The sequence below is a fragment of the Camelus dromedarius genome, chromosome 32, assembly GCF_036321535.1.
Source record: "Camelus dromedarius isolate mCamDro1 chromosome 32, mCamDro1.pat, whole genome shotgun sequence".
In the NCBI taxonomy this organism is placed as follows: Eukaryota; Metazoa; Chordata; class Mammalia; order Artiodactyla; family Camelidae; genus Camelus; species Camelus dromedarius.
The window spans coordinates 6,136,375-6,163,865 of NC_087467.1; the positions used below are offsets into that span (position 1 = coordinate 6,136,375).

Consider the following 27,491-nt stretch of genomic DNA (forward strand, 5'->3'; position numbering starts at 1 on the left):
TACTAATCAGAGGAACAGAAGTTTCTCTGTTCCTTTACCAGCATCTTTCACTCTAAATTTGCTGGCCACAGCTGGTGATTAGGACGGCAACGATCCAGTAGAACGCTGGAATTAAAGCAGTGCCATTGTTTTGTTTACGAGGCTGACCTAAGCATCTAATTTTTAAATTGAACACAGGCAGTCTCCACTCTTCCCTGCCTCAGACTGTCCTGATCTATTTAACTGATGGTGTCTAAAAAAAATTAGCACAATTCCACTTTGCATTGGCAGTGATCAGAGATTGTTAGGTTCTCCGCTGGCTCTGGTATGAAATCAACCTTTCCCATCTTTCCATGTCGTCGCGCCATCTGGTGGTAGAGGGAATAACTTCAGGCCGTACAGTGCTATGGGGGTAAACTTAACCTTTTGCTGATCTACTTTCAAAACCAATTTCCTTTGCTTATCTAAGTTTATCAGACACTAAATGCATTCACGTGGCATGTTTTAGTGGGATTCAAAGTAGGTGGCCACTGAAATGAACAAACTGGTTTACAGCTTAAATATTTTAAATAAAGCTGTCGGTTCCTTAGCTCATTTATTCAATGCACCCTTCCTAAGTGCCTGCTATGTGCAAGCCCTGTGGCAGGCACTGGAACACCAGGGGAAAGCCAGACACGGCTCCTGCCTTCGGGAACTGAGTACGGATCAGTGGGGAGACGGTAAATGATCAGGCACCTCCAGCAAGAGTCTCAGGAGGGTTTGGCACCCCAGCCAGTGTCTGGTATAACACGTGTGCTCAAATATTTGTCGAAGGAACGCTGAACAAGTCACTTGGAAACACACAAGAGGCAAAACTAAACCAGGCTTAGTAGCGGAGATGCAGGACATTTAAAATACATACCATGTGCCAGTATGCTAAACTAATGTGCTCATTTGGAAAAGAGTTTTGGAGGAACAGACACATATACCCCACATCATGATGGCACTAATAATAAATCTGTACTTTTGGGGAAAATTTAGATAACCAGGACACTCTATTCTGCAAAATGCCAGGTACCCAAGGTCTCAAGTATCTTAGGTGAAGCTATTATATTGTAATTAACACACACTCCGCATGCTTGGTTAAGAGTGCAAAGTCTCATGCCATTTGGTGACAACAGGAAAGAAGAGATATACAAACCTTTCTTCTCTTGCTTGTCTTTGCTCCTCTCTTTTGTCTAAATACTCTCGACTAATGGGAATACGCAGAAGAAACAAAGTGGAGAAGGAAAACAGAGCATTAGATCATAAAATAGCCAAGAAAACTTCAACGGAATATATCATGAAAGGCCACCATTACCTCAGAAATGGAAAGTGGCTGTGGCTGAATTTTAAAAAAATAAAGGCTATACATTAAAAGTACTAAATACGATGAGTTTTCTATAAAATCACAGGGGTGAAAACATGAGGTTATTGGATTTACACAGAGACTCCTATAATTACTCTTCAGAAAGAAGAATTTTAAGTATATGGGGGGGGGGGGGAGAAGAGACCAAAAGATTTTTAAAAGGGGAAGCAATACAGAAGTAAAACATGGCAATGACAAGCAAGCAGCAGCTTTCAGAGGTGATTAACATCCAGTCAAGCTCTGGTAGTTCCCCAACATGCACCCCAAGACTTAAATCTGAGTTCGCCCAAGTGTCTTGGGCATTTTGCACTGCACGCTACCGCCTGGACACTCCTTCTACCGCACGATTCTTCCTCTGCATCCCTCACGTTCTCCGTCTCTGAGCAGGGCTCACTGGATACTCTTGCTTCACGCAGGCTCTTCTGCCTTTATCAACGAGATGCCCAGCTTTGTCTAATTTTAATGTTTGCTTTTCTGTTCTTCCTGGTGAGGTTCCAACTTGAATCTTCATTTAAGACGGTGTGGTCAATCCCTTCTCAGTAAACCATTTGTTTTCCTGGAGAATTCTGACATCACCGTTTCCTATACTGGGGCTCCTAAGGTAGCTCAAAGATTCCACCCTTCTGTGCACTGGGAACTGGATCTAAAGGGGTGTTAAGTCAGAGCAACTACAGCAGGTGACGACGGGGAGAAAAAGCAACACAGACACAAATCCGTTATCATTTATGAACATCCATCCTCAGCACTTTCCACACTAGAAGTAATATTTCCCATAACACGGGAAACTTAACTAACAAAAGTCACAACAGATAATAATGCTTAACAAAGAAAAAAGCACAAGGAGCGTGAGCGAGTGGCTGACGAAGGGTCAGGCATTTGGGTGATCCCAGCGGCCACTTTATAAAGCGCTTCCTATGTTCTTTTTTGAATTTCTTTTCATTGACATACTCAGATTTTCAGGATGGAACTGCAGTCATCGTTGATTAATAGTTCCGTGCAGTCTGTCCTGATGGCCAGCATTCCTTCCTGGACGAGGGTTATTTTGCCAGGATCTCTCTGTGCTCTTAAATGACAAGTGAGATCCTTTTGGAACCAAGAGAAAACTGTGGATATTTATGAGCACGGTCTCTGAAGACAGGTTTCCTGGGTCTAGTTCTCACTCTGCCAGCGTGTGTGCTGAATGTGTATTGCAACGCACTCTCGCTGATTCTTGAGACTTCAGGGACATGAGTGCTAGATGTACGATTGCTCCCCAGGTCTGTGAGGCACTGTTCATTTTTTCCAGTATTTTGTCCTGTTTTTCAGATTGGATAATTTCTATTGTCTTATCTTCAAATTCACTGACTCTTTCTTCTCTCATCTCTATTCTGCTATTAAAACCATTCAATGAATCTTTTATTTGGGTTATTGTATTTTTCAGTTCTATGTGTATTTCCATTTTGCCTTTTCTTTACATCTTCTACTTCTTTGCAGAGACTTATCTTTTCATTTGTTTCAAAAGTATTTGCCCTTACATCTTAGAACATGTGTATAACAGCTGCTCTAAAGTCTTTGTCTGATAATGACAGCATCTATGTCCCTTTTGTGGTTAGCATATTTTGATTCTCTTTTCCTTTTCAGATGTCCCTGGGTTGTGTATGACAAGTGGTTTTGGACTGCATTCTGTACTTTTTAAATATTCTGTAACTCTGGGTCTTATTTTAAACTCTGGGTCTTATTTAAATTCTATGAAGAACCTTGATCATTTTCTTTCAGCAGGCAATCAACTAAGATGGGCTCAGCCTGCAAGTTCTAACTGTCTTCTGATATTGGTTCCAATATTAGCTCAGTTTTCAAACGTTCTTAGTGCTATTCATATCAGGCGCTTGTGTGCACCCCCCAGGGGCCAGCCTGGGACCTGACCGGTGCTGCGTTCTGTACTTAGTTCTCGAAGTCTGGGGCATGCTGTTTAGGCATTGAGCCATGCGTGCACAGGCTGGAGATGAGCTCAGGGTTGCTCTCTGGTTCTCTCTACTCTTTGTGACTTTCCTATCATTTTCTGGATTCTTTGAGTCTCCTTTCTTGGTCCTCTGGCCAGAAAGCTTAGGCTTTATTTTCCCTGCTCTGCTGCGGACCTTCAGTAACTCCACCTGCATACGGGGCAATGCGGCAGGAGGACACGGAGAGGAAAATGGTGATTTGTCTACAGCTCTTGTGAGTCTGCTCTTCTGATCACAGGAAGGGTTCTCTCCCTCAGAGTTGTCGCCCCCTGCCTGGACACTGCTGCCTTCACTATGCTTCTGCAACAATATCGCTTGGAGGCTGGGGTAGAGAGAAGAAACGAAGGAAAAAACAGATTTGTCAACTCTCTGACCCTCAGGAATTCCTTGTGCTGCTCCTCAGTCCAGAAAGAGAGGCCTTCTCTTAGAGCTCTTCCAGTTCACACCTGGTGTGGGCCTCTGGTTTCGGGGATGCCTTTGAGTACATGCCATGTGATACTGGAGGGGAAAAATGGTAAACTCTCGGGGGTTTGGTGGAACTTTGAAAGCTAGCCTCCATCCCCCAATTCACCTGCTCCCTCTTACAGTTCAGAGTTTCCAGAGCTCCACGCTTTACATCTGTCCGTGATTTACGGATGCACAGAGTGACCAAGGAGAAGAGACAGGACGGGATGTGCTGGCTCCCTCCTCCCCAGGACTGGCTCCCTGTTTTACAGGTTTTCAATGAAAATCTTTCGATGTGTAAGTGAATCTTTGAATTTTTCCATGTGTTTCTGTCAGATTCTCTGCTGCCCTTTGGTGGTAGAATACACGAACCTCTCAGAAAGCCCTGAATCAGGAAGCACTTAACCTGTTCCCATGGTTTTACAAATGGGTCTTTCCAAAAGTGATGACTTCCAGAGCTGCCTCATGGAGAAACGGTGCTTACAGGTCCGGCATTTCCACATATCCTCTGGCAGAAACCTGACAGCTCAAGGTATACTGCACCATTACATACGGTGTGAGAATGATGTGGGTTTACTTCACACAGCCCACTAACCCCCTCTTACAGCTTCACCCACAGACTTGGGAAAGTTGTGTTCTTATAGCAGTGAGTTAAAAGTTAGGGCAAGTTCACAACTCGGCTCACGTTTTGATCATCTCTACGATTACACATCCTCTTTCTGGTGGCTGGAGAAAACATTATTGAACCTGCCAGTCCTCACTGACAATGTTTGATATTCTTTGTAGATTTAACTCGGAGTAACTGAGGGGAAATTGTCAAAGAATGTGAACTGAGGAAACAGGAGATGGAGACGGGAAGAAATAAAAAGAAGAAAGAGTGTAGATGCTACAGGAGAGAGAAATGGGAAGAGGAAGGAGGGAGAGGGGAGGAGCGGGGGACGCAAGAGGGAAGGAATGAAATGTGGAAGAAAAGACACAGCAAGTGTTCAGCATTTTAAAAAGCACTGCCCAGCATGAACCCAGGGAGTGGAGTGTTAGGAGGTCGACCAGGAGGATGGGGGAAGAGCTGGTCTGGCTGGAGGAGACAAGAAGTGACACTGGATCCAGACAGGCCAAGACGTGGGAGCTGCAGTGGGCCACACCCAGGAACACATCCCTGGAGCTGGACACAGACCAAGGAGATCAGGGGGCAGTGGGCTGGGAGTAGCCAGCACAACGCCTTTCTCTTCCCCACAGAGGAAACATCATTGCTTACAAAAACCTATTAAATATTGCTACAGGGAGCAAGAAACAAACCAGAAAGGGAGACAGGCATCTTGTTTTAGGCATCCAGTAGAATGTGAATAAAACATGAGTAGCTTCAGGGGAAATGGCAGATGAAGACAATTAGGTTCTCTGTGTTCAGGAAGGCCTGGATGAGACCATATTAGATAATGAAGGACCCAGGAGCACACACGTCCTTAATTGAATTTGGCTGGCTGTGCTTCCTGCCATATGGTTTAAGGAAGACAGGCCACAATAAACCAGATATAACCTTTTCCAGGTACCCTCTTGCTGTTCCCTGGAAACAGAGACAGCATCTGAAGCAAGCATATTAATTCCGAACGCTTTAACGCCAGTATTAACCATACACAACGGCGAAGGCGTGTGCTTTAAGTTTCAGCTCATCATTTAAAAAATCTTAAAGATCTTTCTTACTTGAATTTGTTTCTTTCCTCCCGTTCTATCCTCTGCAACCTTTCTTCTCTCTCCTGTCTCCTCCTCTCTCTCTCCGCTGCCAAGGACTCTTGGTGCTGCTTAAACGATGATGTGAGAAGACCACTCAGTGATGACCTGAAGATACAATAAATTACTGTTTGAGTGGCTTGGCCTAGGATTCAAAGTACTGATGTGGGAATCGGTCAGCCCCTGGTTGGGACTGAGGGCCTGCTAGCACCTAGGTAACGCACGGGGGAGATTACTGTGTGTCTCAGGTCTTCTGTTTCAAGATCTTTATCTGGAAATGGAGATAAGGAAACTGCTTTATGTGGTAAGAGGACAAAAAGGCGATTAGCCATAATAAAATACCAAGCAACATGCTTGGCATATTAGCAGTCATCAATAATGGGTGCTGTTATTATCAAAAAGCATCTCAGGAACACACACAAAATATAAATGCATGTTCTCCATCTCCGTACACACACACACAGGTGTGCGTGCACACACATTTTAAACTTGGCCTATGGTAAGCCTTTGATGAGCTGGAACCAACCTTCAGTCTGAAACCGTTTTCCATCTTACATGGACTAAAAATATTTTGCCATATGCAAGTTTCTCAATGTACTTCATCAACATAATTGTCATCTTAAAACGAGGTGTTGTAATGACAGATAAGGAGGAAAAGGTAGCAATGGTCTGAAATCTGAATGGAATTAAGGAAATTTCACTCCATGTCAAGAAGCATCCAAGAACAGGCAGTTTGTTCAACGGACAGCACTCGACTCCTGGAACCATCCCACAGACAAGCCGGCCTGTTCACTGGAGATGGGGTGACAGTGTGATGAGGACGGTCAGTGGGGGGAAGGCCTCAGTGACGAACCACAAGGGTGTCCCAGGAAATGTGAAGTCAGGAGAATGGGTGGGAAAAGGTAAAATTGCATAACTACATGGAAAATAAAGAAGAGGGTTAGCTGGGGAGAGGAGTCTGCCAGACCTCTGGGGAATAATAAACAAAATCTGTTATGGACAATTGGGGCTTCACCTGTTGGGGAAAATAAATTTCTAAGTTAAGATACAAATATTTCTTAAAGAAGCCATAGCATACTTATACAATGGAATATTACTCAGCCACAAAAAAAGAATAAAATAATGCCAGTTGCAGCAACATAGATAGATCTGGAGATCGTCATTCTAAGTGAAGTAAGCCAGAAAGAGAAGGAAAAATACCATATGGTATCACTCATATGTGGAATCTAAAAAAAAAAAAAAAGAAAAAAGAAAAAGTAGACACTAGCGAACTTATCTACAAAACAGAAACAGACTCAGAGACATAGTAAACAAACTTATGGTTAAGGGGTGGGAAGAGATAAATTGGGAGCTTGAGATTTGCAAATACTAACTACTATATATAAAATAGATAAAAAGAAAACCAAATTTCTTCTGTATAGCACAGGCAACTATATTCAATATCTTATAGTAACCTATAATGAAAAAAATATGAAAACAAATATATATATATATGTATATGTATGACTGAACTACTATGCTGTACACCAGAAGTCAACACATTGTAACTGACTATATTTCAATTAAAAAAAAAAAAAACAAATATTTCTGACATACAGCTTGGGTAAAAGCCTACTTGAATTTTATGATAACATGCCTGCCTGGCGGGGAACACAAGGCCCCCTAGTACGGAGACAGATGTGACTCTTAAATCACACACATCTAGCCATAAGTCCCATAGCTGTTCTCCCTAGAAAAAGTGAGGTGCTTCTGGCTATCAGTCAGAGACGGAGGAGAAGCAGAGGGAAGGAACCACCATCCCTAACAGCTACAGGGAGGGAGGAGCCAAATCGTATACTCCAGACTCACTAGGGAGGTACTACATCAACCCTGGATCCTTGGGCATAGAGAGGATTTCATTTATCTTTCACGTAAACAAAGTCCAGACTACCCTGTATAACCTCTATCTTATTTAAGCTACTGTTACTCATTTATTTTTCTGTTACATGCAGCCAAATCTAATTCACAATCAGAGTGAAGGGTTTCCTATGCCTCTCGCACAGAGATTGACGGAAACTGTCATGGATCTAATAGATGTGTTTACCTGATTAATCAGCTCGATCTAGCATGTGAACACATACTGCCTGCTGCCCCAAAGGAAAGAAAACAGTCTTCTCAACTACACTATTCAAAAACTGACCATCAATCCTGCCACAAAACTCAAGCTCACAGATGAAAACCAACATTTGTTTTCATGTGGGCTACCTTCCTAACCACAATGCAACTGAGTTAAAAATAGATAACAAGATAAATCTGAAAAATCTACATAACTGGGAAAATTTTAAATGCTTCTAATTAACTCAGGTCAAAGAAGAAAATTAGAAACATTCAAAGAGTACTATAATGAAAAGACTACGTGTCAAGATTTTCAGGATGCTTCTCAAGCATAATGAGGGGTCAACTCGACAATTTCAAAAGCAAGAATAGAATAAATTGATTATTCTTAGGAAAAGAAGAGAGCTTTTAAAACCTGACAGTGGGTACTTAGTAAAGAAAATTTAGGTCACAGATAAAAAGAATATGACAATGAATACATGGATGTTCATGTATAACTGAAAAATTGTGCTCTACACTGGAAATTGACACAACATTGTAAACTGACTATAATTCAATAAAAATAGTTTTAAAAATTAAAAAACATAAAAGCGATGCTAAGCATCATTCTTAATGCTGAAACACTAACAGCTGTTTAATATTAGAAACGATACAAGGATAACCCCCAGCATTGCCTGTGTTTAACATTATTCTGGTGGTCTGAGCCAGGACACCAAGATAAGAAAAACAAAACCAAAAAAAGCATAAGGAAGAGAAAGAAATACAAGGCCATTATTTGCAGATAATACCATCTATATAGAAAATACAAGAAAATCTACAAGTTATTAGAATTAATAAGAGTCTGGCAAGGCTTCTCAATATAAAATGTACATATAACAACTGTAGTTTCATATATCAGCAGAAACCTACCAAGTTAACCATAACGTAACTATGAATCACTTAACTAACTCTATGAAATATCTTTATAAAACTTTATTAAAAGACCCAAACTTGACAACTCTATCCCAGTCACATATAGAAAGATTCATTACAGTCAAAATGCCAATTCCTTTTTTCAGTCTCTACAATCCCAATACAATTCCAAGTCAATTCCATTCAACATTCCAAAAGGGTTTTACATGGAACGTAAAGAGTTGGCTCCAAAATTTTTATGGAGGAACTGAGGTCTGAGGATAACAATTTTGAGTAAGAACAAAGCAGGTCCCTGGCCCCACCAGATTTCAAGCCCATTCTAAAACCACAATGATCAAGTGTGAATGTGGTCATGGTGCGAGAACAGAAACATGGAGTGACAGAGACTCACACATACATGGAATCCTGATTTATGATAGGCGTGTCATCACACGTTGTTAGGAAAGTAACGGACCATGTAATCAGTGGTGCTGAGACAATTATTAGTAAAACAGAGTTGGCCCTTCTTCACACGAAACACAAAAATAAGTTCTGGGAAGCTTAAGTGAAAAATGTAAAAAGCCAAACTTTACAACTTCTAGGACAGAAAAGAATTTTTTAGACCGGAAACCCAAAAGGGCAATTGAAAAGGGAAAATTTAATACAGATGCATATATGAAATTTTAAATTTGTATACAGTGAAAGATTACATAAGGATAAAGAAAAGCCACAGCCTGGGAGAAGCTAATTACATCATGTAAACCATAAAGTATTAATAAACATAATACAAAGAGAATTCCTCTAAATCAGTATGAAAAAGACAAATTATTCAGTAGAAAAATGGACAAATGAGCAAAAGATAATGGGCAATTCACTGCAGAAGAAAATTAAATAGCCAACAAATACATGAATGATAACTAGAAATCACCAGAAATCAGAGAAAGCAAATGTAAGCTAAACCCAGAGAGATACATTGTCTCACACCTCTCAGACTGTAGACTGACAAAGATTAATGCCTGAGAAACTAAGCATTGGCACCAAACCAGACAACAAGAACTCTCAGATACTGCTTCTGGGAGGCTAAGTTGATAAATCATTTCAGAGAAAAAATTAATACATTTGAAGATGTGCATATCTTACGACCCAGCAATTCCACTCCTAGGTTTATACTAGAGAGTAACTTCCGCATGGGTTAAGACGACATTTACAAGAATACTGTATGTTACGCTGTTTTGTACTGCTAATGGTTAACAAGTAGAAACAACGTAAGTATCTATAAATAGAAAACAAAATAAATTACAGTGTATTTGTACAAAGGAATACCCTATACCTGAGAAAATGAATGAGACTAACTTGGATGATTCTTAAAAAGCACAATATACTGATAGTGACATATAGTTTGAAGAACACGAACACTATCATTTCTCTAAAGTTTAAATACATGAAAAGCAAAGCCACACACCACTTAGGGCTATGTATATATTAGAAGACATATATGGAAATGATAAACACCAAGTTCATAGTCGTGGTCCTCTCTAGGGAAGAAGAAAAGAGATCAAGGCTTCAACTTTATATATAATGTTCATTATTGCTCTGTAATTTTCTGTAGGGATCTACAATTTCCTGTAAGCCTGGAATACATTTTTAAAAGTCATCCTAGCTCTCTTTAACAATCAAAAGTCCTTCTTGGGTACATAAATAACTGAGAGTTAATATCAACTATCTTTGAAGCCCCAAGCTAGCTAAACATTAAAAGTTATGTCCAGTAACAGAATTTAAAAACAAAACAAAGAAATAAGGTACGCCACACAGGAGAATTATTTTAGGCAAATTTGATTCAGCTCAGCTCCCAGCCTGCCTGTGTGGTGGTCTTCATCTTTTGAGTTCTCTTCGCAGAGGGAGGAGAGAGGAGTGAGCTTGCTGGCTTACACTCCTGAGTGAGGGGGGAAATAAGGACCCTGCCATTTTTCCCTTCCACTTCTGACTTTAGTTTGTTCTTTAAAATACATCAGCTTGCTTCTGGAGAAACTTCATACGTAACAACTTAATGATGGGTCATTAGTGGCTGTACTAATGAGGTCACAGTGAACCTTCTGTACATCAAACATTAACATCGTTTCCTTGTTTCAAATGGAAATATTAGAGCTTGTTTAATGTCAGAATGGTATTAGAACTTGGGAAAGCGAAGTGTTCCATCTTGTCCAGGAGATGCTGTCATCCCCCCAGCCCCACCGGGCGCCTCTCAGGAAGGGAAATGCCCATGATCCTGTCCCCTGAGACCCTGCAAAGGCCGATCGTGTGAGGCCAGGGGAAACCAGTGAACGCACCACAGGCAGCGTTCACAGCACGTGGAGCCTCTTTCCTTAATACTTTCAGCTCTGAAAGAAAAGAACGGAAATTTGAGCTGCTAACACAAAGCAGTGAGGATGAGTTCCTCTTTCCCTCAAACGAAGCAGAAACGCCTCCCCCAGTTCAAGGTCCACTCTCCTGGGGGCCCCAATCCAGACCCCTGGAGCGGCAGGGAGAGTGAAAGCACCCTGTGAACCTGTCTGTTCTGGATGCACATAAACCACTTTGGCCCCTCTGGAAACAAAGAGTCACAAATATAATATTAGTAAATTAAGTTTCCCCAGGCCTCCCTTTAACGAGAGAAGCCCAAGATGTGAGAATATAAACCTTGGTCCTATAAACCCTGTTTCTGGAAGTAAGCTCACCTGTAGTACCAATGCTGGGATGCATCAAACCATATGAATGGAATATCCCAAATCACTGTTAAACAAAACAAAACAAAACAAAACACACACCAAAATTCAAGCTAGTATGGTAAATGTTTCTCTTTATAAAGGCATCTTTAACAGATTTTTATCTTTCCTATTAAATCTTTCAGGAAAATGCCCACAGCGATTGGAAACTGCTGCAAGGGTTAATCTCGGCCAGCCTGAGGACAAGCTTTGGATTGAGATAACGTGAATATGGCCAGTCATTTAACCTCTCTGAGCCTCAGTTTGCTTGTCCGTAAAAAGGAGATAATAATACTTCCAACTCGTGAAGAACTAACAGGTTTACATGACAGTGTATGTATGAGTGTGCTCAGAAGAGCACCTGAGTGATAGCAGGCACTCGGCAGACATCACTCTATGTTGGGGGGTCTAAAATCTACAGATGCAGGGGAAGGCTTGAGCTGCGGTCCCCAAGGCCAGGTCTGGAACATGACACTGGCAGCCCGCAGCCTGAGGCGCTAGAGCGGGCTGTGGATTTGATCTGAACCTTCCCATCACAGCCACCAGCTGGGTCCATCCTCGGGACTGCGTGCCACCCCGAACGCACCTGGAAAGCTGAAGTCATCTCAGTTACACCCAAGGCAGTTGCAACCAAGTGAAGCCACTTAAGAACGCAAGTGGCCAGAGGCCAGAGAGATTTTGCAACTGAGCAGATGACAGACTCTGAGTGAGAGGAATTACAATATTTAATCTTGCCCGTAACAGGCTCCAGGAACTGTCCCAGAAATCGCATCTGGTTCAAGCCTCCCTCACTAGGATGTCTGGAACAGGAATTCAGCTGCACTGAAATATGGCTGGTAATAATAGTTAACATTTATGGGGACAGTACAGTGTGCCAATTATTTTACACGAAATGGCTCTTTTAATCCCTACAACATCTTGTACTAAGTTCTTTTATTATCCCCTTTATAAAAGATGAGGAAATTGAGGCAAAGAGCAGTTAAGTTCAGGATGGAGCAGCAGAGCTGGGCTTTTGAACAGGCCTGTCAGGCCAGAGCCCCGGTACTGACCTGTTCCTCCCCCGTCCCCACACCACTGGTACCGAGTGAAGCACCATTCCTGCAGCACTTGCCACAGTACGTGTGTCGGCAGAAATGTTTTTTTCATTTTTTTCCTAGAAATGACTGCTACCCTAAGTGTGGTCTGTATCACTTCCATATATGTTATTATATTTCCTCTTGGCAGTCCAAGTTTCTGGGCCAGATCCTACCTTCTCATTTGTCTCTGTGTCCTGGCACTTAGAAGAGTTGCATGACTCGTCAACTTGATGAGTCAATTAACTATTGAGTAACCAGGATGTGTCTGGTCAAAGCAGTTTGTACACGCTAATCTCAGTGTGTCTGCATCCCCAACCCATTCTCTCAGGGGGAAACACACGATGACCTGCTGAGATCATGCCTTTTGCACAGGACCCTGTGGCCCTGGCAACGGCCGAGTGAATGCATAGTGGGTTCCTGCCCTGAAGGCAGCTCATCCCAAGGCAAGCTGTGCAGTGGGTTGTAAGGCTTCTGGTGGAGAAGGCTGAGCTCACCATAGCCCTGCACCCAGCAGTCTGAACTGGAAGCTGGGGAGGGAGTATGCAGCTGGGAGAAGCAGAAGCCACAGGATCGGGGCATCAGTTAAAGTTGTAGAAAGGGTATTGTCTCAGCAGTGGTGAAATATTTGACTCAACACAGCTCCGGTCCTGCCTAACATAGCTAAAGTCACGAGGCCAGCAAGGATCAAGCTTTCTGAATTAACTTCGTCATAGAACAAAGCTGAAGAATATCTACCAGAACACAAAAAAAGATCATTTACAAGGTGTGGCATCCATTAAAAAATGACCAGGCGTGAAAATAATTAGGAAAATACAGCCCATAAAGAGGAAATAAAATCTATCAATTGAAGGCAATCTAGAGATGACACAGAAGATCGAACTAGTTGACTAGAATGTTAAAAGTTATTATGACTATAGTCCATAGATTTAAGAAGTTAAAGAAACTATTAACATGTTCAGACAGGCAAGGTATAAAAAAGAGCCCAGTCAAGACATAAAGATGGCCAAAAGGCACATGAAAAGACACTCAACCTCATTAATCATCAGTGAGATATCACTTCACATATGTCAGAATGGTTATTATCAAAAAGACAAGAAAGAACAAGTGTTGGCAAGGACGTGGAGAAAAGGGAACATTTGTTCACTGTTGGTGGGAATGTAAATTGGTGCATTCACTGTGGAAAACAATATGGAGGTTCCTCAAAAAATTAAAAATAGAATGACCATAGGACCTCAAACTTCCACTTCTGGGTATTCATCTGAAGAAAACAAAAACACTAATTTGAGAAGACATATGAACCCCTATGTTCACTGCATCATTATTTCAATAGTCAAGATATGGAAATAACCTAAATGTCCATTGATGAATGAATGAATAAAGAAGATGTGCTCTAGATACACACAATGGAATATTATACAGCCATAGAAAAGAACAAACCCTTCCCATTTGTGACAACATAGAAGGATTTTGTGAAATAAGTCAGGCAGAGAAAGACAAATACAATATAATCTCATTCACAGGTAGAAGCTAAGAAAAACCAAACAAATGAACAAACACGATAAAAAAAATTCATAGATACAGAGAATAGATTGGTGGTTGCCAGAGAAAAAGGGTGGGGTTTGGGTGAAATAGTGAAGGAGATTAAGAGATTCAAATGTCCAGATACAAAATAAATAAGTCATGGGGATGTACTGTCCAGCATGCTCACTACAGTCAGTAACTGTGCTGCATATTTTTAAATTGCTCAAAGAGTAAATCTTAAATGTTCTTATCACAAGGAAAAAAAATTGGAATTTTGTGTGATGACAGATCATAGCTAGACTTACGATGGCAATCCTTTTGCAATCAATACAAATGTTCAATCATTATGCTGTATACCTGAAATGACTATAATGTTGTATGTCAGTTAGACTTCAATTAAGAAAAGACCCCAATTGAAACAGGTGATTGACACCTGAGAAAAAAAATTAGCAAACTTGAAAGTACAGAAGTGGAAACTGTTCAAAATGAGACACATTGAGAAAAAAGACAAAAAAAAAAAATCAACAGAATGCTAATAAACTTTGTAAAACTTCAAGGTGCCCAATATATGTGCAATTGGAGTCACTGAAAGAAAGGAGAAGTGAAAAGTACCCCCAAAATTTGAAGAAATGAGAACTGAAAATTTTCCCATTTTGACAAAAACTATAACCCACAGATCCAAGAATTTCAACAAGCCCCAAACACACGAAACATGACAAAAATACGTCAAGGCATATAAAAGTCAAACTTTAAAACCAATGATCAAGAGAAAATCTCAAAAGCAGGCATCACGCTTCAGCCTGTCCGCCTGCCCTCCTGAAGGCCCCGATCTCAGGCCCAGAGCAGTTCTTGTCCGTTCCCCCTCACTCCCCTCACTCCCCACCCTCCTGTCTAAGACCAAGTGAGCTGTCCAGCCGGAAGGTCAGTCCTCTCCTGTCACAGGTCCACCTGTATTTGGCTCCATAATTAAACCATTCTCCTGGCAGCTTCCAAAGGCCCTGACGGCCCCCAGCCCCTCCCTTCCACCTTCCTCTCTTCCTCTCCACTCCAGGCCGAATGCCTCTCCTCTGAGCACCACGTGTCTTCCCAACTCTTCCAGATCATCAGGATCATGATTTGAAGAAAGATGTGGACTCATTCTGTTTTTCAATCTCCCTCTTTACCTTCCCTCCCCAAACCCCCTCCCCTCCCACCAGGCAAAACTAGGGACAAAGTCCACTGGTCTTACGTTGGTTACTCGGTTTCCCAGACGTCTTACCAGAGGTGCCCGTCATGAGGACGGAGCACCTGTGCTAGGCTCCCCACGTTACGGCCCCTCTCTCTCTCCAACTTTTCTATGAAGGTTCATTTTCTTTACTGTGTTTACCGCAGTGGAAATTCTTTATTTGTTAACAGTTTGCTTGTCTTCCGTTTGCTACTAGAGTGTAAGCTCGATGAAGTCAGGGACAGGGTCTGACTCGATCAATGCTGGATTCCCACACCAGCACAGGTGGCGCATGTGAACACCTGATAAATACTTGCTGAATGAATATCTAAATTTCCCCGCTACCTTCCTACCCATTTTCACTCTATGATTTTTGTACAATCCCAGTGCCAAACTATTGTAGCCAATGAGAAGTGGAAACCTGGCTCTCGGGGGCTGTCCCACTAGGAGAGGGTGCACGTGCAGGGATGATGGCCCACGGCTCTGGTCACAGCACAGAATGTCTGTGAGTGTCCACAGTTCTGTGGGCGTAGCTGTTCCATCTGCACTATTTCAATGACTGACACTTGCATTTCCTTGTTCCAGATCTCACCTAACTCTCAATGAACAATTTCGCAATGTTCTCACTTCCAAACAGAATGACAATGCATACTTCTTATGGCTGCTAGAGACACCCTCTAAATGTAAACAAGGAAGAGAGAATTGTCTGATTTTTTAAAAAATCTATTCTAATCCCACTTACCAAAGGAAGGAAACAGGATTAGAAGAGGTTAAAACTTCTCCATGTACTTGTTTGCCTGGTTATTGAACAAAGAAGGAGAGGCCAGGGCAGGGAGCAGGAGGCTGGGGAATCTCACGCAGGAGAGGTGTAGAGATGGCTGCCACCCAAGAGCAAAGCAGCCCTAAATTAGGCTGACGAAAAGGAACATGGGACCAGCCGAAAGGGCTTCCCTGCAAAAGCACTTTATCTTTGCAATTCACATGCACGTGGATTCTCCAGTCCTGCTTGCCTTAAGGATCTTTCCCCTGAATTGTTGATAAAATGACCGGTCCAGAAAGGTGAGCCATCTCCATCCCATGGCTTCGTGGAACCCAGGTGCGCAACCTCAGACCACTGTAAGTTTGGGGACCCCACTTGAGAAAGAAAAGGATAAACGCACAGTGATTCAAAGGGCTGAGAGCTGAAAGAGAGGTCTCTGAACCCACAAGGATGTCTCAATTCATTCTGCCTGAGGAATTCAGAGGAGTTTTACAGGACAGATGTCATGACTTAGATCTTGGAGGATGGGATGGCATCGACTGAATGAAGAGAGGAGGCTGGTCAGAGGGCAGAGCAAATATGAAGGAAGGGGCCTCAGGAGAGCCTGGGAGCATTTCCGCGGGGCTGAAATACAGTGAGGATCAGGATGCTGATGGCTGATGAAACTGGAAGGTACATGCAGGACCCAAATGTGATAGATCCCATCCGTGATGTTCATCAGGTTAGGCTCACGGACGCGTAGTGGGAGGATTTCAAAGTTTCTAAGCAGGAAAAGCCACCTGCTCAGATCTGTACTTCAGAAAGCATAGAAGACATGTGTCACTGCAATACATAGTCCAGGCACGCATAAATCCCAAACTAAATCTATGGTAGTAGGGATGGTGAGAAGGAGTCGGGTCCAAAGCACACGGAGGAGGCTGACGCAGAGCCCAGGTTCCCTAACGACCACAGTCACTGCATGAAGCTGCCATCAGGGGGCAGACTCTGCTGCAAACTCACTCCATCAACAGACCAGTGCTGCTCCTCTCGTGCACTCTGGATGTAACACATCAATCGATCAGGACCACACTGTGCCTTACAGGAACTCACTGTCTGTAACAAGATTGCTCTCAGGAACTAGCAGCAGGCAGGTAGGAAGCCTGCTTGGTGCACTGGACAAGGGGCACACAGCATCTTTGAATGGTAGGGAGTCAGTCTCCACTGGTACCTTTTCCTTCTGTTAGCAGTTGTGGACTGTATGCCAACAATTATGATCACAAAGAAAGGCAATGCCTTTTATCCTATTTCATACGCTATTCAGAATTTTCTCGGTGATGGCTGTTTCTTTTAAATCTACTCTGATCCACTTAAATTAAAAATAAAAATTTAACTAGAGCCCATGGGACAATGGAGCTCTTAACTCCACTGACACCATTTTTTAAAAAGCACTGTGGAGATCAGGTGATGGAACACAACCTGCAAGCATTTGGGATCCAGAAAAACACACGGATCATTTATTTGGAAAACCAGACAAGTAGAACCTCCAGGCATATGTAGATACTACTGAAGGCAGGAAATAATAAAAATCAAGGCAGACGAGAACAGGAGGAACACACAAGTGCCCAGATCCGCACATAGCAGCCCACACGGAGGAGAAAATCAGGATGAGGGGGACATGGGCACCAGCAAATTATACCCAGGGCATTGGCCAATGGACCTGTTAGCAGCTAAGAACTACAAGAGCGAAAGAAACTGAAAATAGGCCAGAAATGCATGGAAACCTTCACTGAGAGGAAGGAGTTACCATATCGGTGGTGGAGACAAGTATTGCAGGCAAAATCACAGAAGGTGAGATCTCTCAGAGGGGCTTGAGCTCAGCACGGCAGGCTCCCACTCGCCTAGTCCCAGATGCTGGTCCCAGCTTCCCCAAATATTCCCAGACTCTTTATTCCAGCAATGTCAATCACCATACAAAACTCTCCAACAGCAGATGACAAAAACAGCAGGACTGTTTCAAGGTAGCACATGACATAGTCAGATGCCAAAGACTGGGAGGAAGGAGGACTCCTGACACCGGCGAATGGTTGATCCATCAGAGGAGGTGAGCACTAGAGGAGATGGCAGATGCTCCTATGGGAACGGCTTGAACAGACACAAAAACGAGCCTATATTCCTGTTAGTATGTGACAAATTGATAGGGAAATGATGGGTTATTCACCAAGTGGTACTCAAACAATTGAAAAAAATGTAACTTGGATCTCTGCCTCACCCCATATGCCAAAATAACTTCCAGATAGATAAAATATTGCCCTGTGAAAACTGTAGCTATAGAAATACTAGAAGAAACCATGGGAGAAAAGGTTTTCCTCCTGAGGAACACAAAACCCAGGACATAAAAAAATTAATCAACTTGAAACAAAAAATTTAAATTTTTCTGCATGGTAAGAACACCATAAACGTTGTAAAAGGACCAATGACTGCAGAGAATAATTGCCACTTCTCTTGCAGGTTATAAAGAATCTGTACACCTGAATAAGAAAAAGAACTCAATGATCATGAACTGAAAATTCACAGCAAAGGAAATATTAAAGGTGTCCGGACATATGAAATCATGCTCAATCACATTCAAAAGAAGAAATGCGAATTTAAATTTTAATGACTTTCAACTCTTCACCACCAGGTGAGCGACGGTTGGGGAGCTGAACGGCACCTCTTTGGCAGAGGCGTGGGGAAACAGGCTCTCGCATGCGCCGTGGCCGACACCCAAAACCGGGACAACCTTCGCAAAGAGCAACTGGGCAAAAATCAGTCAAAGTTTAAAATTGTATACAAACACTTGACTTGCTCAATCTACTTCTAGGATTTTCTCCTGGAGCTAATCACACGTGCAAAATGACACACGGACAAGAATTACACTGTAGTATCATTTCTAACAGCAAAAGATTAGGGCCCAGCATTACGGGACTGGAGAGGTGAAGGCAGTACTCGGAGAAAAAAATATTAAAAAGAACTCAACAGTTACAAGAACTGCTGCGGAAAGAGAACCAAGATATATTTTTAGGTGGAAGAGCAGGATGCAAAATAATTTGTGCACTGTGTCACTGTTTGTGTACAGACATATTGGGAAGGACTAAACTGGGAGTTCGAGATTTGCAGATACTAACTACTATACATAAACTAGATAAACAACAAGGTCCTACTCTATAGCACAGGGAACTATTGTAATAACTTATAATGAAAAAAATACGAAACCGATTATGTGTATGTATACGTATGACTGAAGCATTATGCTGTACACCAGAAACTGACACAACGTTGTAAACTGACTATACTTCAACTAAAAAATTTTTTTTAATTAAAAAAAGAATTAAAATGATATATTAAACACATCTATGCTGATATAAACATAAACTATCTCTGGAAGTACACATAGGAAGTTGCTAGGAGGTTGCTTCTGGGGAGCGTAACTGGGCAGAAGGAAGCTTCACTTTGCACATCCCTCACACCTTTTAAATGTTACACTGTGTACATGCAAAGCTCATATAAACAGTCATACGGTACAACTAAAAATTGCATCCTTTATTCATCCCTTATTATTCCCAAAGGAGGTATCACTACTAATATCTGGGCTCAGAGTCTCCCAGGAAGTCAGAGAAACTGCTGGGATGACTATACAAGGCGGACAATGCCCGAACTCTTCTAAGGACTCTTGGCTTTAGTCTGTGAAGCAGGCAGGGGATGGTCATTCACAGCAGACAGTGGCACTGCCATAAGGGGGAAAGGGCAGAATCAGTGCTTACGGCACACTCTGACAGGTCCACAGGGAAGTCCTCCCTGGCCTCTCAAAGCCTGGGCCGGCGGGTCCTCCAAGGTGTTCCCACTGAGCCCTGAGCGTCTTCCCCGGCCCATGCGCCTCTCAAAGCGTGGGCGGGCTCACTCCCAGAGCCCGCTCCAGCCCCAGCACAAAGACTGATCGTCTAGGCACCTTCAGCCCCAGACACTGGACTTAATGTCCCCTCCTATTCCCTCGGTAACTGCGGTCACAACACCAAACCAGCCTCCAGCCGCCACTTCCGGAGAGGCCCACCAGATGGGGATGTCGCCGCAGGGATGGACAGAGAACAAGCTTGGCCTTTCCCAGCCACCCGAGGCTGCAAAGTTACTAGGCTGCGACTGCTGTTTGCTTGTTCACTGGTTTCATTGGAATACTTGAACATGAAAGGTTCAACTATTCTTGTAACTTTGTTTTCTTTGAAAAAGAAAATATTTATTTTTATTTATTTATTTTTAGTGGAGGTACTGGGGATTGAACCCAGGACCTCGTGCAAGCTAAGCACGCACTCGAACACTGAGCTACACCCACCCTACCCCAAAGGAAAATATTTAGAATGTTTCAACTCCAAAAGCACATTTTTAAAAATTGAAGTATTTTTAAAGTCTGCTTTCATTAAACAGTTGCATCTTGTATCCCCGAGGGCCTTTGCCAATAGTTCTGGTTTTCTTATTCTGTTTTGTTTTGGCACAACTCAAGTTGCAATTTCGTGAAAATTAATGCTACACTCTCAGTTTCTAAAGGAGCCTATAAACGAAGCTGTAATAGGAGATGTGGAGATGGATTCGTTTTAATACCCCTGTCTTGACTTAATTTGTATATTGCTTTTTCAGTTCTTCCTTCCTAGGTCAATTTATGATTCCAAGTTTTTATTAACATCCAACACGCTCACATGCTTGGGAGAAACATGGAAAATCCCAAGCTCACAATGATGCCCAGGTGCAGTTCCACAGTGGGCTGGCCTGCCTGACGGGGTGTTTCAGTTGGCCTGATCTTCCTAGGACTTCAGAGAAGTGAGTCCTGTTTCCAAATCAAAGCAATGGACTTCTAGAGCTCCCCCAGTACTGCATGGGGCCCCGTGGGGCAGTTTATCAGTCAGGGGTGTTCAGACACAAGATGTGTGTTCTCACTGCAGAAATGCAATTGTTCCTAATAGTTCCATGTTTCTCCTAAGAGCTGGTCTTTTGGGCTTCAATAGTTACGGGCATACAGAACATCTCAACCATAAATCTTACAAGTCATACTGAACTACATACCTCAGTAACAGCAATCATGTCTCTTAGTAAGGCAGAAAATATTTGTAAAGGTAAAAATAGATTATGGGAGACATCCAAAGAATTGCTGAATAGGAAAAAGAAAAACTTACACTGTATAAAAAGTATACATTATCATAAATACAACTGACATGTTTGGGGGGTGGTGTCCAAACATGACTGGGAGTGGAGGGCCCCTCTTACTTTTCTCTTTTTACAGTCACAAAATGTAAGCTACCAAGGTGACAGTAAGATGCAGCGGTGCAGCCAGACCGAGCGGCTCCCTGGTCTTAATGAAAATGCACATCTGATGTTGCAAGTGATGCTTTACATGGTTCTTCAAAGCTGCAGATGGTGAGAGCTGGGGGGAAAAAACATGCAAATGTAAAGGAAATAAGAAACTCTTTGAAGCTGTCCTTGCTATGGATACAGTGGATGGCCAAGGTAATGAATTTCCCCTGGCAGAAATGCAGAGACGAGAGAACAGGCAGCTTAGGACAGGAGAGGCTCCTAACCATGCTGGTCCCCAGTGACGGGGTCTCAGCGCGCAGGCTCCCTCTGAGGGATTTCGACCCAGTGCCTTCTTCCAGCCGAGGACCACTGAGTCCTCACCTCCCCAGCTCCCCAAGCATCTCCTGGGTGTCAGACAGACTCCTCATGCCTTGCATGTCCCAAGATGGACATCTCCGTCCTCAATTTGCTTTTCTTCCAGTATCTTCTCTCCCACTTCCTCGTTTCTAACATCCCTAGGCTCCCGTAAGCCTGAAGCCTCACTTTGCTTCCCCTGCTGCCACCCTCCAGGTGGCAGCTAATCTCCCCAAACCCACTGCTCCTCTCAAGCCCCAAGGCCCCTGCCCTTCTTGGGCATGGTTCCCTCTCTGGGACTCAATGCTTCTGGTGGCCCTTGTCCCTGTAGCCTCGTCCTACTGGCTCCTTCTGCACTGTTGACCAGTCAGAGTGCATCACCAGCTGCTTCAAAACCTTACATCCCCAGGGTCTCAGGATGAAGACTAGTCTCCCCCCAGGGCACTCAAGGCTCTCTGGGGTCCAGCCCCCCTTCCCTCGTTTAATCCCTCAACCACCCCCAGGAAACACTCAGCCAGACTCAGCGGGAAAGGAGACACGGACAGGAGTCCTTTGGGGGAACCTGCCCTCTTGGAACTTCCAGCTCAAACTACACCTGGGTTTCCAGGGCTCAGGAAGTCGTCTGAGGCTGGGGCTTCCCTGTCAGGGCCCGGGAACAACTTCCCCCAAAGGCCAGGGCCTGGGAAACCTGCAGACATCCTGTCCTTGTAACTTCTCAAATTCAGGGACTGACAAACTGTTCGCCAACCAATAAGTGGATAATTCACCCAGATCCTTCAACCACAACTGTGCCACAGCCCAGCCCCCGGTACCATGGGGGACACAGCAATGAATGGAGCCTAGCTCCCTGCTCCCGAGAAGCTGGCAGCCTAGTAGGTTCAAGATGTGTGATGCAGTACCAGTCAGACGATAATATTCCTCTCTTTAGCCCCAAATCTCACATCCCATACAACAAGGGTCCTCTTTTAAAGGTGACCTCTCTGGGAGAACAATCTCAGCTGATCCCAAGAAGCGGTGCTCCAGGGCAAAGGACAGAGAGTGTCTTCAGGGTTATCAACTTGTTACTTTCTTACCAAGACTGAACTGAGCCCAAATACACCCAGCCCATAACCACACGGGACTGTAGAATCTGGGAGTCTGACACCATGGGGTTTATGCCCCATCTTAGAAATTAAAGGTGATGTGTGGCCAGGCAAACCCTGGACAACCCTTCTACCTGGGTCTCTGAGTCCCAGCCAAACCTCCAATCACTGGCAGCACTCAGCAAAACATGCTTCAGAATACATAGGAGACGATTAGAATGTGGAATACAGATCTAATTTGTTTTAAATTCAGGATTTAAGGCAAATGACATCTGCGAGTCGCTCATGTCTCAACTTTTGCTCAACGTGCAGAATACTGTAAAAAGGAAATAGAAATTACAAAGAGGAGCCAATTAAAATCAGGAAACTCAATTGCTGAGATAAAAGCCAAGCTAAAGGCAGTCCATAGCAGACTAAATAATGCAGAAGAATGAATAAGTGATTTAGAAGACAGGATAATGGAAATCACTCAATCAGAACAAGACAGAAAAGCCAATGAAAACAATATAAGGGACCTCTGGGGTAACATAAAGCGTGTCGATCTACTTGTAATAAGGGTCCCAGAAGGAGAAGAAAGAATAAAGGGGACGGGAAATTTATTTGAAGAGATCAATTTATAGTCAATCACTAGCTGCTAGAAGTTACATCTCATCATCACACACTGTCACTTCCCAGTGGACCCACACGGTGGGGCTTACACCACGCTCTCCTGTGTACTGTTTCCATCTGCTCGTCAAAACCACCCTCTAAGGTAAAGGTTGGCATAATCAGCCTTTACCCTCAGGGATTAAATAACTTCCCAGTGAGTGAATTGGAAGCCGAGCCAGTCTCCTCTAACTCAGCACTCTGGCCATATAAGGGTAACTGTTTCTAATTGTTCTAAAATTACAGGTCTTACTTTTTCCCCTTGTAAACACATCCTTGTGCAATCACTCGTGCCTGGGAGTAATAATCAGTTGATTTCTGGTGGTCTAATTAATACTCTTGCCAAGTTAAATTCCTTCCACAGACCCATTACAATTCATTTCTCTTCCAGCAGATCCTTGATTAATTACACGACACCTTAATGGGCCCACCACCTCCTGATTTACATAGAATGAACCATTCACAGATGAAAACTAATGTGTATAAGACAAATTGCAGGGTTTACACAAAATCTAGAACAGTTTTTAAGGGGTGAATCAAAACATTCCCACTTAAATATTCCAGAACAAATTGGTACCTTTTTTTTTATACTTTTCTTGTAGGCACTCTTAAGCAAACTGATTCCCTTCACTTAAGGACAGGGAAGCCATCACCACGCTGCTTATAAAACCCACCTTTCCAGCCTGGCCTCATGCTGCGGTGACAGAGATGACGTGGGGGTGGTGGGCACACTGGATCCAGACGAGGGCCTTGAGGAGTGATGAGAGTTGTTGCCAAAGTTGCTGTATCTAAAGAGGGCAGAGGTTTAAGTTGGGGGCAGGAAGGAGCAGAGAAATGATTACAAGTCAATAAATGAATAACACTCTGCAAACTGTCTTCATTTGCAAGAAGAACAGGTCTGGAAATGCTAGCAAATGTTCGTGATGACCCGAGCTTAAAGAAACTTACTAACTTTTTTGTTTTGATTATTTCCCATTAGAGAGCTTCCCAGAGTCCAAAACTGTCAGACAGCGGGATGCTGACAAAGGGTTTAAAGAAAACCCTCATATTTCCTTTCTTTTTTACATGTACATCAGAACAAGTTGCTAACATAAATTAAGAATCCAAATTATTTTCAATCAAATCATGAAGATTTTCTTGTCTCTCATGGGGACACAATTAGCTTTAATTCCCTCAAAGGTCTGTAGAAAATAACAGATGATTGGCCAAAGAAACATCTCATTAAAAATGCTTTAGGTGTTTCCAAGTCAATTCATCCGTTAAACATTATCTCATCACATGCTCAGCAATTAAGGAGAAACTTTCCCCAGACCTTCTAGACTGGCCCACTTCTTAGAGGTGCATGTGTCCAAAGTTTTCATCCAGTAAATTTCTTCAGAACCGAAATTATAGCCACTAGGTTTAAATGAGCTTTTATCACTTCCCAGTCATCTCTGACAAGTTTCAGGATTTGCAAAATTCTAGCTTTCTTTCTGTTTTTCAGAACAGCAGTTTTTCAGCTACCTACTTGTATTTAGATAGCACCATTCAATTGCATTCCCAGACAGCAAATTATTATTTGAAAGCCTTGTGTGAAGCAGACATTCCTGATAAACTACAAATAATGAGATCCAGAGAGCTTTTCCTCACAGCCTACTCAGCGACAAGGCAGGTACGACTGCTTCTTCTTAACTGGTGAGGACACTGTATTGGGGTGTGTGGGGCCCCAGGGTCACCATGATACAAACTCACACAGATTCCTGCACACAGTGAATCTGGTCCAAACTCCAACCAACAGAAATCAGTACTAACCATTTTGGGAAGCAATTTGACCTCAAAATGTGGATATCCTTTGACCGAGCAAGTCTATGTTGGGGAAGTTAACATGACCTTATGGTTATTTCTATTCCAAAATTGTCATGCAGAAAGTTACTCACTGAAACCTTGAGATCATGGCAAAAAAAAAAAAAAAACTGGAAACCACCCAACCAGAAAGTAAGAAAGTATGACATATCATATCATCAATGGACTGGGATGCAATCATTAAAAAGGTTGCCAGGTTGTAACATCGCAAATACTTATAATATTTGTGTATGTATACACACATACTGCCTGTAACATCAGGATACAATGTTATACACCGAGTGTGATCACAATTATAAAAAATATTCTTAAAGGTTAAAAACTATGTGTAGAAAAAAGTATAAAAAAAAAAAGGTCATCTACGTTAAAAAGTGGGATACAGAAGTGATATTTCAGTTTTCCTTAATCAATCACATTATTATAATGGGAAATAACACACTTATATTACCCCAAATCTACGTTGTGTTGCTAAGTCTGGTGTGTTGGCTGCTGCTCTTATTTATTTGGTATTATGTGTCAGCCAGTGCTCGCACCAGGCACCCTAGCAGGCAGATGGGGACTCAGGCCTCACAGTGTTACCCCATCACTCTCCCCTGTTAACACACCACCTCCATGGGATTTGGCTTCTGGGAATTCATTTTCTCTTGCCTTAAAAAATCCAGCACTCTATTTGTCTAACAGGTTAACTGTGTCTCCAAGTCGGTGCTGGCTTGATTTTTCAAGGGGGTCCCCGATGATACAAATATTGAACCCTTATGTCATACACCTGAAAGCAATATAACGTTATGTCAATTACACCTCAATAAAAAAATTAAAAGAGAGGGCCCCCAAACTGCAGGCCACAGAGAATACAGAAAAGCAAAGAGGGAGAACATACAAAAGAGAGGAAGACACAGAGGAGGGAGAAGCGGCTCAGGAGCAAAGAAGAGGGGGAGAAGCAGGCAGCGGGCGCTGGGCTGGAGGGAGGGAGGCTGCCCCTGGGACCTGAGCCCCAGCTTCAGTCCTGCGCCTCCCAGCTGCCTGGACACGGAGCGACCATCTAAAACAGTCCCCTTTCCGACCAAAAGTGGACATCCCAGAGAATGCTTTAACAGGATTACTTTACTAAAATTATGGTTCAGTGACGTTATGGAAATAAAACACATAGCGTGATTTCTCCTCCTTTGGTTTTTCTGATGGTTGAGCAATTAATCCGATGACCTCGTGTTCTATCCAACTTTGCTTCTCAATTTCAGCCAAACTAGCTGGATCACACAATTCGCTCGATTCACGTAGCGCTTTTTGTCTGTGTTTTTAAAAAATTCTTTTTAATGACTAACTGGTTGGTCTGTATCATAACCCATTCAATTGCAGTCAACCACTGCGCAGTCAAGTCTGTGGCCAGACAGACCTGTGGAAACCACGGTGAGTGAACGTCAGAAAATTAGGAGGTACAAATAATATTGATACTGTATTCAAATTCCTGCCAAATGGTTTTGAAATTGCAAACTTTTCTCAGTTAAATCGAAGCCAATCCTCATTCACAAGCACGTGGCTGCTTTCTTCAATTTATGTGTTTATTCATTTTGGCAATTTCCATGTTTCCACTGCTCCCATCCCCCAGGAATATAAGGGGTAATGAAGCCTGGAGACCAAGTGGGAGGGACCTGGGTCCCAGGAAAGCCCTGTCAGAGGCTGTAAGACCATCACCAGGAAAATCATCACGGGCTACCACCACCCTGCTGTGGAAGATGCGGTTGCCAAGGTATTTTTCTTCCAGTCAAATGTGCGGCTCCTAACTTGCATGTAGATACTGTACCTGGAGGACAGAAGAGCTACACTGGATGCGCTCATAAAAATTATGTGAAAGATCACAATAACCTCAAAAATTTAAACCTAGAAAAGACTGGCAAAGAACTTGGAGTTTGGAGGTGTCCAACTGGGGGTCATGTACTCCTGAGGGTACACAACGCCATCCTGGAAATAAGAGGAAAAGAATTTTCAGACCCTCGAGTTCCATGGCTGCTCTTTCTTAACATGGATCTGCCCGTGGCTGCTCCGAGGGCCTCCGGGTTCTCCTTCCCCAACCACCCTGTCCACAACTGCCTCCCACTTTTAGGAAAAAAGAGGAACATTCTCACCCAGGCTGAATCAGCGTGGGGCACTGCTTTGAGCTGTAAACCTGCAGGGTGCCAGGCAAAGCAATAATATGGGAAAGCATCGCTCCAGGGGAATTCCTTATGAAACAGTGAGGAAGGAGGAGGTGGCGCTTATCCATCCAGGGACAAACTCAGAGCGGGGCTGATCTACCTGCCTGCCTGCCTGCTAGCCTACCTGGGAATCAGCCCCCAGGAGTGAGACAGGTATCTTAGTATCTTGGGGACACATATTAGCTTATTTGAACAGAAACATGAAATCAGATTTTTTTGTGACAGAAATTAAGTTTCATTTGACTGAGGACTGATTGGCTTTGCCACTTGGGCATAGTGGGAA

General features: G+C 43.1%; 1 protein-coding gene across 12 annotated transcripts in view; it reads right to left on the reverse strand.

The window, feature by feature from the left end:
* The window catches only part of FHOD3 (formin homology 2 domain containing 3), a 411,734-nt gene that overhangs the window by 85,534 nt on the left and 298,709 nt on the right, over nt 1-27,491 (reverse strand). For 6 of the 12 annotated variants that reach the window (XM_064481498.1, XM_064481496.1, XM_031438936.2 and 3 more), the window contains 3 exons: nt 23,852-23,965; nt 5,488-5,622; nt 1,160-1,210 (listed from right to left, as the gene is read on the reverse strand). In XM_064481498.1, the coding sequence (XP_064337568.1) occupies nt 1,160-1,210; nt 5,488-5,622; nt 23,852-23,965 (300 nt within the window). The remainder of the gene's footprint in view (nt 1-1,159; nt 1,211-5,487; nt 5,623-23,851; nt 23,966-27,491) is intronic. The other 6 variants (XM_064481497.1, XM_064481504.1, XM_064481503.1 and 3 more) reach the window with 3 other exon arrangements.